This window comes from Halictus rubicundus, chromosome 5 (genome assembly GCF_050948215.1).
Source record: "Halictus rubicundus isolate RS-2024b chromosome 5, iyHalRubi1_principal, whole genome shotgun sequence".
NCBI classification, from domain to species: domain Eukaryota; kingdom Metazoa; phylum Arthropoda; class Insecta; order Hymenoptera; family Halictidae; genus Halictus; species Halictus rubicundus.
Genome location: NC_135153.1, coordinates 15,672,884 through 15,686,143, shown reverse-complemented (window position 1 = coordinate 15,686,143; position 13,260 = coordinate 15,672,884). Strand labels below are relative to the sequence as shown.

General features: G+C 44.4%; 1 protein-coding gene across 2 annotated transcripts in view; it reads right to left on the bottom strand.

Annotated features, from left to right (window-relative positions):
* The window catches only part of LOC143354449 (uncharacterized), a 307,139-nt gene that overhangs the window by 101,185 nt on the left and 192,694 nt on the right, over positions 1-13,260 (bottom strand). The window contains exon 2 of one of the 2 annotated variants that reach the window (XM_076788546.1): positions 7,216-7,659. In XM_076788546.1, the coding sequence (XP_076644661.1) occupies positions 7,216-7,333 (118 nt within the window). In that variant the 5' untranslated portion in view covers positions 7,334-7,659. The remainder of the gene's footprint in view (positions 1-7,215; positions 7,660-13,260) is intronic. The other variant, XM_076788545.1, reaches the window with a different exon arrangement.

Sequence of the window (13,260 nt, the reverse complement as noted above, 5' to 3'; positions counted from 1 at the left end):
CTTTCCTCTTTCAAAATATTTGTAATATTTTTAACAATCCTTGTCCTCGAAGGATCAAGCTCAATGAGCTGCAGATTAGATCTACGATGTTTCTAGGTTAGATTCAACTGACATCCAAGGACATCACACTGGCAAGTCAGAAACAATTTTTAAATTAATACACAGAGCTGTGAACCTTCCTAAATTATTTTCAATATTCATTTTCCATTTCCTGCGAGCTACATGTTCAAAAATATATTTTCGAAATTGGCAAATAGAGCAGTGGACGCTCCCAAGCATCGTCAACTATGCTGTCAAAAAGGAAAAAAGGACGACGGTTAATAAAGCTTCGACGTCAAGTCTTGCTCAACGGAAAGTCATTCGTTTAAGAGAAAAATGGTTCGGCTGTGAACTACGGGCCGGTCTGTCACGGTGATCGTATTAACCATTTCAGCGTGTGTGTAGCAAGCGATGTTTATAACAAGTCCGTTCATAAAACAGCCGTGCCGTAACTTGCAGTTTTTAAAATTAAACGTCAAACGAGCCGATATTTCACCGAATCTATTTTTCCCCGTCGATGAACCGGCGACGAGGAGGGGAGGAGGAGAGAAGGGGTCCAGGACCTGGGACACTGTGAAAGTGATCGATTTTAGGCGTGAAAAGGAACACTTCTTTTCCCGAGACCGCGTGGTTTTATTTACCTCGGCCCCGGATCTCCTCGTTCCCGAAACGAACAATGGGACACCGGGGTTAATCATTATTCCACGATCAAAGAAAGTCGCGATAAAACACTCCGCTTCAAAAGGAATCCTTCGCACTCGCTCTTGCCGGCTTCTCTTCGCAACTCGGTTCCTTAAGAGGCGGCGGACCACAAAAGCGTATTTGTAACTCTCGACATTTTAATTACTTCCTAGATATTTTATTCATTATTCTGCAGTGTTTCACAACTACATATCGTTACAACTTTTTTACAATTAGATTTCTTTTCTCATTAGTAGACTACGGAGCTTCATGCAAAATGTCAGAAATATCCAGACCTTAAAAAAATAAATTTCGAATCCATTTCAAATTATATTTCAGTTCTACAGGGTGTTCCAAAAATGTTGTGCTGCCTCGAAAGGGATTCCCGAGGTCGTTCGAAGTAACTTTTTCCTTTGCAAATTTTTTCTCCGCAGCTTTGTTAACGAGTTATTAACGGAACCCACGGACCAATAAGAGCGCGGCTACAGCGGTCAGACCCCGGCACGGCCAATGACAACGTCACGCTCAGTGGGGCCGCGCTGTACACGCGCTCTGATTGGTCCGTGTTTTTCGTTAATAACTCCTGAACAGAGCCGCGCACAGCATTTTCGAAAAGGAGAAAGTAATTTGAATTGACCTTAGGAATCACCCTTTTCAACACAACATGTTTGGGACAGCCTGTTATCATTGATTTCCAATGAGCTGCTGTAAATCTTAAGATATGTCTCACCTATCACACAAAAATTTCGATAGTCCTAACAAAAATAATTACGATCCAGCCAGTATAAATCAGCAGCTAAATCTTCATGTTGCATGATCGTAGGCGTACAAAGGACAATCTCCATCATGGTTTTCGTTACGAAACCCCTCGTGGTTTTATTTACTCCACCCCGAATTTCCTCGCTGCCGAGACGAACAATGGTGCATCGAGGTTAATCATTATTCCACGATCAAAGAAGCCCGCGATAAAACAGTCCGCTTCAAAAGGAGCCTCGCACTCTCGCTCGCACTTGTTACTTTCTCAGTTTCTGCAACTTCGTTCCACACCTTTGAAAGGCAACAATTCGATGGGGAAGAGGTTCCTCTGTCCAGCGCGTGTTTTTGCGGCCCGATAGAATAAACATTGTCCGGTCGGAAGTTTAAATTGGTTTATTCGGGCGTCGTTCTTGGGCACCGTTTCGCAGCCGCCGCGTATAAATCAGCTACGCTCCTCCCCCTCCTCTCTACCCTCCCCTCTCTCTCTCTCTCTCTATGTTCTCTCCCTGAGCTCTGTGAAATCGGGCAGAATTTTATTAAAAATTCTCCCCCGCTGAAATATTCATTACACGCGATTTCAATTATCCTCGCGAGAACAACGCGACTCGGTTGTACATTTGCATTCGTATTCGTCCCCGAACCAGATCTGCACGAGCCACGGCACGTACACATGAACCGAGCCGATGAAAATCACGAGCAGAGAGACCCGCGCGAGCCGCATCATTTGTCCACTAAAATCCGCGATTACGCGACTCCGAAGTGTCATGGCTGCGCCACCGGTTCTAATAGGATCGCTGGAATACACTGTCCCGACCAATTCCACCGCAAAAAATATTTTTATTAACCCCGCTGCCCGATTTTTTAAGCTGCCCCGAGAACAATAAGTCTCGAAATATCACAAAACTCTTGTACAAACGCTATTTTTTAATCTCCCGATGCTAACCTGGAAAAGAATCGAGTATACAAGCGGATAGCGGACGAACAAAACATCGAAATAGTGACGTAACTCTTTAATTTTCAATTATTTTTTAATGACACTTTGACCAACGCATTCCTCACGTTTCTCCGATTAAAACGATACCCAACACGACACCCTTCGTATCATTTTCCTTTGTTTAATTCGCGAGAAAGCGGAACCTCGATTATCCGAACTGACGATACACACGTGTTTCATTATCTGCATACGTGTCTCGCATATGAACAGTTCCATCAAACGTAGAAATTTAATCCAGCACTGTGGCTAGGTGACTAATCCACCGGTTAGTTCGGATAATCGAGGTTCCAGTATATTGTGGATTAAACAAGCAAACATGAACCGAACTGTATCATGTTGGGTATCGTTTTAATCGGAAAAGTGTCACGCACACGTCGATAAAAACAAAAAAGTTATACCATTCAATTAGTATTGTTTCTTCGTCATACCTGCTCCCGTGTCGTATTTACAACCCTTTTGTGCCACAATTTTTTACACAACGAAGTTTTCTAGTAATTTTCGACTTGGTAGATCCTAAAAAAGTTATGGACGCAAGGAAGAGTCGAATATAGTCACGATAGTCTCCGTTACAAGCATCAAATGGCTCGGCTGAAACGTGTTGTTATAGCGCGACAACGGGCACCAACCAAATATTTGTAGCTGTATATTTGAGCAGGCAGGATAATTAAGCGTATTTGCCGATAATTATACGTCGTGATCGTCGAATTTCGCGGATGCAATAAATGTTTTTCATTGACACGGGTTTTATCAAATTTGCCGGTAATTACGAGTTTCGGGTTTGCTCTGCGAAGTATAGCGCGCGATTTCGCTACCGTCGAAGCCGAGCCCCACTTTTCGAACAGCGGTTGTTAAATATTGCTACATCGTTCGCGGTGGTCTCCCGTGAAATCAACGGGGGCACAGCGATCGTTCGACTGACTCGAATGGCGAACATCGTCTACGCGGAAAACACACGAGCAGCACCGGCGGCGCGGTGTCATTTGAACGTCCTAATCGGACAATTAATTGAAATTTTAATTCGAATGTTTCAACGCCGAAATTTTCGTTATTACGTTGAATCACATAAATTCGCCGGAATTTATTGCGCTCACTGTCTGCATTGGCTATTGCGCGTGAGTGTCGATAATTAACAGTAATTTCCGGTTAATTGCGTTTACAGTAATAACTGTGCAGCGACGGCCTATTCAGCCGGCCCAAGAACTTCATTTAGCAATGTGTTATAACATCGGGTATAATCGATAGGCGCGCACATAATCGAGAAGAAAATTATGAACGGCGTTGTTCTCCAAATGAGCATCCAGGTCAAATGAACATCCACTCAAAACCAAACATTAAAGCAGAGAAAACAGTTCGAACAGTATAAAACCAGCTTGTTTCGTTTTGTACACGAGCAACAAATTGTAACAATAATATGGTCAAGACAATTTCAAACTATACCCACTGAAAATAAAACGGAAAAATTTAGACGAAGAAAATAGTTTAAACAGCATGAAAACACCTGCTTGCTTCGTTTAAAAATTCAGCGAAAAATTGTTTGTAACAATAATAATGGCACGCTCGATTCGAAGATGGTCAAACAAATTTTTCAGATTATCGAACACCCACTCGAAATGAAACGGAAAACATTGAGAAAAGGAAAACCGTTTGGACAGTACAAGTTGTTTGAACACCTTAATTTTTTTGTAATGACATCAATGGCGCGACGTTGTCACATGTGATGGCACAAATCCAAAGTGAGCGTCGAAATCAAATTATCAAACACCCAGTCGAAATGAAACAAAAAAATTGAGAGAAAAAGAGAATAGACTGAACAGCGTGAAGCCTGTTTGTTTGAATATCAGCGAGAATTGTTGATAACAGTATCAATCGGTTGGCGTTGTAACCAGCGATCGATCGTCGTTCGACATAATTTCACGGAATCGGTGATTGACGTGGAAAAATCACGACCGTGCCGCGATCGCGTCCAGCTGCACCGTTATCTGACCCATAAACGTTGCAAATTGAATACGAGGAAAAACGATTAACTCGACTTTTAGATAGGAGCGTATACCATTTAATAAAACCGACTCGTATTTAATTTCTTGTAAAAGTTAGGAGAGCGGCGTTTGTGCAGGCTCCCGATGGTTCTTTTATTGCCGCATGTGAGCAAATAAACGTATTTACTAGGTCGACGAGGAAGGCTTTATGATTTTAGAAATTGCAGAGTAAACGTTTGATGTTCGTCAATTAGACTGCAGACCGAGGGTGTATTGGCGCAGTCGGTGCTGTCGTAGGAATTTAGGTTGAAAAAGTAGCGTAAATAAAGACGTCGCTCAATTATTTTTTGCATTGAATGACCGAAAACTCTGCATTCTGTCAACACTCAATTTTCTTAATTTATCGTACACAGTGTTTACTCTTTATATGTCTGAAATACCTAGCCGATAAAAGTGCCAGAGCTATCCCCACTGCCGCGAGGTTTAAAGAGTAGTATCTCCTCGACGATATATGTCCGTGGCTAGACCCGTGTTCTGGACATATATCGAGTAAACGCTGTACTGCGGATTTTATGCATTTATGGAACGGGTAAAAATTTTCAAATTATTTTTTGGACCTACTCAAATTTTTCACCGAAGAAATCTAGTTTTTATTCCTTACGACTTGAAATATTTTTACTTTGCATAGAAATCGGCAGTCTAATGTCAGAAAGTAATTAAGAGCGCCTACAGTTTTTTGATCCGCAGCACTACGTCACAGAATCGCAAGATCATAAACTGCAAAGTAGAAAATTCTGTTGGAACGAGTTCTGGACGAAAAATCAGCGGACACAATCGCGCAAAAAGCGACGCGCTCGACAGATAAACTCCGCTGACAACTTAACATCGATTATCCGACGAGGGATCCGTCGAAACAGGCATCCCTAATGACACTCGAACGGACGCGCAGAATTTGTAACCGATTCGCTTAAAAATAGCAAGAAAAAACAGGGCAAAACTCGCAGAAACAAAAGGTTAAAAAATAGAAAAAAAAAATGGAAAAGCATGCAGCACGGCCAGCACACGGCAGCGTCGAATGGAAAAATCTCGTCCCGAGGGCGCTCCACTTCAACGAACTTTCCCCCACCAAATCGTGTTCGCCGATGACTTTCGCCGCGCGCGTGATTCTTTTCAAAAAATGATCCGACTGTCGGCTACCTGTCTCGGTGGCGCGCTGAATGGACGAAACTTGACAGTCAAGTTGCAAAAGCGGAGCGCCGAGAACGATGAAATTACATTTCATACACTCGATTGCGTTTTTCCGGAGTTCATTTTATGCAAAAGATGTCCACGTTGTTTCGGAACGTACTGGGCCAATTGTTCAAATTATTATAAGGCTTAGAACTGCTAGGCTTGGTATTATTATACCCGCGGCTCTTCAAAATAAAAATAATATAAAAATTCTCCGAGTCAATTGCAAGAATTCATTAACAATTTTAATATTGCAAATAGAACATGATAACATTATTCAATTCTACTTTCTTTACAGTTTTGTACCCTGGGAACCCATTTTTGCCGTAAACTGCACAAAACCGGCAGTCTAATTATGACTCTCTACTAATTGTTGTTACGAATGTGAAACAGTGTAACTTGAAAAAATTAATTTCTTCCTCTACATAAAAATTAACCCTTTCTCGAAATCTGAACATTTTTTCCACCCTAGAATATTTATATGATTTTCTTCAATCTATGCGTATGAAAGTGATATAATACATCGTAGTTAAATGTTTATTAATTTAATAAATACGAACAAATTTTTTCGGAGCCCCCATTCGAGTGACTTAGCAGTTAATTCACACGTTAAAGCAAAAATAGCATTTGAATTATTGTTCGAGACTAAATAAATAATTATTGTTTCTGTCAATTACGATTCAAGGGAAGCTAATCATGCATTGCCCTCTTTAGTAGTCCCAACAAGTTGCAAGTAGAGGTCTCGATATTCTCAAACCACTTGAATCTAGGTATCGCTCAAGCTACCATTTACGTCATAAGTGCATAATATCTAATAGCAAGGACGCTCAACTTCCTTGGTTACAAAGAGGACACAACAGAACGCGATCCCTTTGTCACATTACGGTTAAACATACAATTAGATCCGACAATCTCGTCCACCAGCATGTGACTTCAAAGAACCAGGGAGCAATAGATGCTTAACTTTACGAGCTTCTAGGACCTAGGGGGGTTCGCGCTCTACAATCAAACTATCCAAAGCGAAAACCCAAGTTCTTCAATCGAATCAGCTCCTGGCGGATGTTAGGTTCGCCTATCACGCAATTAAGCATGAACAAAAATCGCCGGACAACAGGGGACGACGTGCCACCGAGGAGAACAGACTTCGGCCAGGTAAACAGGCGGAATGTCGTCGCGAAAAAAAAATTCCAATTATCCCGGTTGTTCAGGGAGCCGGATGGGGGTTAGGGGGAGAGGTAGGGGGCGGTGGAAAGAGAGGAGCGCAAGGATTAAATTCCCGGGGCGAAATTAGAGATTAAAACGTTAACGAGCCCCGGCATGGCAGCGAGACGCGATAAGTTACGCGCCGAGTCGAGCCGAGCCGAGCGAAGCGGGGCGGACACGCGCCACCTTGGCGACGACGAGTAGATCTCCTCTCCACACCCCCCTGAATTTTTCACCAGCCGCCGCCGCCGCCGCCGCCTGCTACCCTCTGCGCGTGTGTGTGTCTCTATGTGTGTCCGCACGATCGAAGACCTAGCAGCAGGTTAACTAACTCACCTGTCCTCAGCAGGGAGCAGAGTAACAGACCGGGCAGCAACCACATTTTCCTCGGACGCTTGCTGCACCTGGATCCGCCGATTGAAGAGCCACTTCGCGACCTCGAGTGTCTCATCATCGTTCGCTCAACATTCGACGACTGGCGCACACGTCTTTATATCCTCCGGTCGGGCGCGCGCTAATGAAATCCACTGGTTGCTCTTGATCACTATTAGAATATCCTCTTTCGCCTCCTCTATCGAAGCCTTCGCGCGAAGGGTGGGGTTTCACTGCACCCCCGAGGATCACTTTGATTTCGCCGACAGACGAGAACCACGGATGAAATTTTTCACAAATCTTCTGCCCCCAAACCCCTTGTTACAGAGTTCTCTCGGGACACCTGTATTATTTATCACTCGCTGGATCTCCTGGATTTCTAGGATCCGTAGGTTCTCCCCCCTCTCTCTCTTTCTCTCACTGCTGATCGCTCGTGCCGTTCTTCCGTTAAGTTCATCGACGGCTCGGCTTCCTTTTCTGCCGACCTGCAACGGTCATTATCGCCGATTCTCTCTCGGCGGAATAGCCGCCGCACCCCGGGATAGTTAATAACAATCCGACGGATGCTTTCAGACACTTGTTCCCGTTCTAATGGGCTGCGGGATAATCAGGCTCGCCGCGGCTTTTCTTTCCCACCCGCGGCTCCTGCGGCCTACTCGCCGCGGATTTTCGCTCTAATTTCCCCGGCACCGATTTACACACCGCCAAGTCTCCGCGGTACGCTCGGATAATGCGATCCTCTTTCGAAATCTGTGTTTCGTTGTGCACCGGTCGGACACGATATCACCCAGCGATGATTTTAATATACGACGGTAATATTCACTCGATAGACTCTCACTGGATCGACTCCCCGGACACTTGGGGGATCAGACACACAATGCACAGGGATCATTTAGAACATCAATTAGACGCGAGCTATCCGGGAGCTTTAACAAATCGATCCGGATCAATCCCGTAAGGACTATAATCTTCGGTGCTGGCTCCAAGGACCTAGTTTTGTCTTCTCCGTTCCTAATCACGACGATAAAGATTATACAGAGAAGCTGCGTCTCTATCGATCCGGATCCACGGTATTAGATTCAAGGAGTGGCACCTGAGCTTCTCTCTCCGAGTGATTAGGATGATAAATATTACTGAGAGGGATCTCTGTTCTGCCGAAAGGTCTCAACTGGACCTTCCTCCTCAAAAATCACACGATCCGGGTTAAGTCTCTATCTGGATCAATCTTGTGTACCCCTCAACACTGGGTTCAAGGAGTGGCACCTGATCTCTGTTCCAGAAATCGCGACGATGAAGATCGTCATATAGGTCCCTGAAAGATCCCAGGTCCCAAACCCTCCTCTTCAACAATCGCACAGAACAATTTGGACTAGGTCTCTATCGATCCGGATCAATTCTGACTCTGCTCTTCAACGCTGCCTTCAAGGAGTGGCACCTGGACTGATGTTCTCTCCCCCGGTAATCACGATAGTAAAGATTACACAGAGGGTCTGAGATTTAGGTCTCCGTTAGGTGTTCGTTCTTCTCAGGCACTGGAAAGTCTCAGGTAGACCTCCCCTCTCATCAATTGTACAAAATGATCTGACGTCTTTGATCTTTTCAAGCATTCAGAGGTTCCAGCAGAGGTTCTCTTCAGAAGTTAAAAACCATCTGGGCTAGGTCTGTGTTCGTCTCAAATCACTGATAGGTCCCAGCTAGACCCTCCTCCTCAAGAATTACAACAGAACAATCTGGGTCAGGTTTGTGTTGGTCTAAAGTCACTGATAGGTCCCAACTAGACCTCCCTCCTAAAAAATTAGGACACAACAATCTTGGCCAGGTCTGTGTTGGTCTCAAGTCACTGATAGGTCCCAGGTAGACCCTCCTCCTCAAGAATTTGCAAAAGAACAATCTTAAGCTAGGTCTCCTTCCCAGGCCCTGATATGTCCTATGTACCTTCCTCCGCAAAGGTCCCAGCTAGACCCTCCTCTTAAAAAATGGCACAAAACGGTCCAAGCTAGGTGTCGGTTCTTCTCAGGCATCAAAAGATCCCAGTTCCTCAATGTCGTCTGGAGCAATCACAATACTCCTCCACCTTCCAAAGTACAAACTCGTTAGGGCACTCGTTCCCTTCGCAAAGGGTTTTCACCCATGGATCGCGACACTGGCCCGATAACCACGTCCTCGCGACGATCTCCCGAGGTCTAGTCTCTCATCAGCCTTCTGCAGGGTATCCTTCCGGGTCATCCGGCGACGAGTTTAATCAGCAGATCCGCCGATCAAACCGCCGGGCGTTCTCGCGCGCATTTGTCCTCCCCGGCTCGGCGGCCCGTAGCCGGCAGACTAATTAGTACCCGAATTAATTATCTTCTCGCGAGAGTGCCTCCGTCGTCGTCGTCGTCGTCGTCGTCGTCGTCGTCGTCGCTGCAACCCGAAGACGCTTGTCGGTCCTCTCGTCAAATAAGTCCGCTGATTCGCCGCAGCATCTCTCCCGCCCGCTTTTCCACTTCTTCCTCCTCCTCCTCCCCGTTAATTATCCGATCTCCAGGGCGGTCCTTCTCTCTCTCGCCGCGTCTTAATTACCAGATTATTTTTCGAGGCGATAGACACCGCAAACCCGCGGCGCTTTAAACCGTGCTCGTGTCGGACACACAGCCACGTGCACCACTTTCCCGCACCAGCCACGTGACACCGCGATTCTTAGCTGTCATTCGCGATCCCGACGCCCCGCACGCTCCACTTCACGATCCGGCATACACCGAGAATCATCGATCCGATCTGTCGACGAGAGATCGCACTCGCTCACCATCCGAACGACGCACCATATTCCTCCAAATTAATCCGAGTCGGGGGTGGAAATGATCTTTCTCAGACGTAATCGCGGCACTGATTTTCACTGGGACTGATTTCTTTTGGACAATACGACACACGCGCATACACACATGCGAGAGAATGCGGAGTTAGGCGAATTTTTCGATGGTCAAGATTTTTGGAAGGAATGGCGATGGCGGGGCAGATAGGGGTGAAGGAAATTTTCGGAAATTTCTCCGCGACTGTTTTCCGCGACAGCGACGTTGACAGAAACCACCGGGAACCTTTTCCATCGAGAGTTCGTAGTTGACAGAAAGCCTTGGCGGGAGCTGCACGACGAATAAGGTGCCACTCCCACCCGCGCATGCTCCTCCACTCTGGATCGTCGTGCCCTCTCCGTCCTGCGCGCCCTTCCTCTCTGTCCCCCCGTTTGGGCGCACGATCCTCGCCCGACGTTATTCTCTCGCGTTATTCGCTTCTTACCTCGCCCTTCGGGCCGCTCAACCACCGTACAGCCGAGAGCCCGCGTGGCTCTCGTTCCGAACGAACCTAACCAGTCCCTCTTTCTTTCATTCTTTCTTTCTTTCTTTCTTTCTGTGTTTGTTGGTTTGGCCGCTTGGCTCGGTAGTCGACGATCGGGACACGTGCTTCGGCGAACCGTTGCGTTCGCCTGATCTATACACCAATTAACCCTTTGGCTACTCTTAAAGAGCGCTTTTCAAATTTACTTTCGGGCCACTGTTGGCGCCCGTGGCAGTTTAACCTCGGTCCGCTGAAACCAGAGGTGCCCATAAGCGCTCACTTCGTACTCGGACATGCACGAAAAATTTCACGTCGTTCTCATTGTCACGGTTAAATTTCTACTATTGGAAAATATTTCACCAGGGAAGGTAGGCTGAGAAACAGAAATGTTGACGGAAGTGATAATTTGAACTGCAGATATTTATGCAAGATAAAAATGTTCTGCATTGATTGTGGGAAGCAGGAGTAAAATAAAAATTGATTTCATCACTTATCATGATTTTCTTCCATTAAAACGACAATATTCTTGAATTTTTCTCATCTGTCTTATATTTCCCCCTAATTTCCCCGAATTTTTTCATAGATGCATAAGCTTTTTTTATAAGTGGCGATGAAAGCAAAACTCGAATACTGGGAGTTATGGTGATTATACCTTTGCGGAGGTGCCTAGATTGCGGACTTTTACAATAAAATTGAGCATGTAAAATTTAAGATTGACACTAGATTTACGACCCGATTTCCGTCAAAATGACGGACTCGAAAATTTTAAATTTACAATTATTAGGAGTTCAAGTACACGCTAGTGAAGAATTGTTCAATAGATTCCTTTCACTGAGCACATATCACAATAAATATGAAAATCTAAATAACTATAATTTTGCTATTTTTACAAGGCAGTGTAAAATAGTCACTTTCACTGCTTGGTGAACCTAGTGTTAAAAGAATTGTGAAACATTAATTATCACATTTAGACCGACGTCGAAAAATTAAATGTTTTGTGTCACTGTACGTCAGCACAGACCGTGTCGATTAACATGTCCACGGATTAGTTATTTCCTTGTGTAATCCGTTCGACGATAAACAATAGATTTCGTTACACCGGTCATTCGATAGAATAAACAATGTTCTTTATAGCGTGCGAGTCTGCCAATACGGTTTTAATCAAGTAGTGCGTGCACACCACAATTCCCTCGTACAATATACGTATAGAGAAAAAAAAACTACCTCTATGAAAAATATTTTCACATTTTTTTCCCCCGCGTGCTAGACACGCGATGCGTTGATAAAAAAAATTTGTTTCACATAGATCAAATTTATTTCCCTTCGAGAAGAAAAATGAATTCCATCTTTTGTGTCTCTAATTTGATATACACGTTCCTCGAGGGTTGTTTTTGGTTTATGTTTTACGCCGAGGCTTTTCGCCTGATTGACGTGCGTGAAAGTAGTACTCCAGATTATTGTACAGGTTGCAACGGTATTTCCCGTGATTAAATTTTAGTGTTTAATACGAATGAATTGCTAAAAATTTAGGTCGACTGCACGAGTGCTCGTACGTACGTATATTCGCGATATAATGCGCTCGATTTCAATTAGCCTTATTTGCGAGTATCGAATCATATTTTCGTTTATTTTTCGCTGGCAGCGCGGAGTTACGAACGATCTAGTTTGTGGACAGCAATTCGATTGCAATCTTTTTCACTTGCTAAGCAAAACAAAAAATAGCTGAGACCTTTAGAAATAGCAGAAAATTGTGTTTAGAGAAACATCAAAATCTCTCTTGCGTTTCACTTCCGAAAACGAAGGCGCAACAAAACGCTGTGAAATTCGTGAAAAATAAACCTAAGGGAGGAACGCTGAATTTCAACGAGATAATATTTAAGAGCGACGTTCGAGAAAACGCGTGGAACAAAGAAAATTAGAAACTGATTGCACACCGCGCTCCACTGCCAAAATATTTCGAGTGCACGGGGTCGAAGCACCCCCAAACTGGGACAGAATAAAGTATACAGCGTCTTGGCGGGGAGGGGGGGGCAAGTCGGATTCGCGGGACAGATAAAATTTCAACGAAAGTCCGCGCTGCCCGTCGCAGCACTTTTTGCTTGCAGTAAAGCTGTTGCTCCGGCGCATAAAATTAACAGAACTATACCGAGGATTTATTTACGCCACCGGGAAGTTCCGCGAAAGAAAGTTGAACGGATCAGCGGAATGACAATCTTCTTTATGACCCGGAACGGTTTAGCAGTTGCAGCGAAAAATTAACGCTAACGTTCAAAGAGAACGCTCGAAGTAGAGGATTCAAAATCAAATGCAGACCGATTCCGAGCGACGCGTGGAAAATTGTTCGCGGATCGCGAGAATCCATCGGTGTACTTCTTTGATAGACAATGTTTGAAGAACACAAAGTGAGGAAAATCCCTCGAATCTTACTATGGTTGATACAAAAAACATTCGATGAAAATCGTGGGTATAAAATGCTCTGCGTTCAGCAGCAAATACCAAAATATTTGTATAGAAAGATAGGAGAATGCATAGAATAATTAATCATTATATTATAGAATAGTTAATAATCATTCCAGGTAAAAATCATGTCGATAACTTTTACGGTGAATGCAGGAAAAATTCTCAAAGTTGATAATTCGAATTTTGTGATCCGAAAAAGCGTCTTTGTCGTTCAATATTGTTTAAAAAGGGGTAATC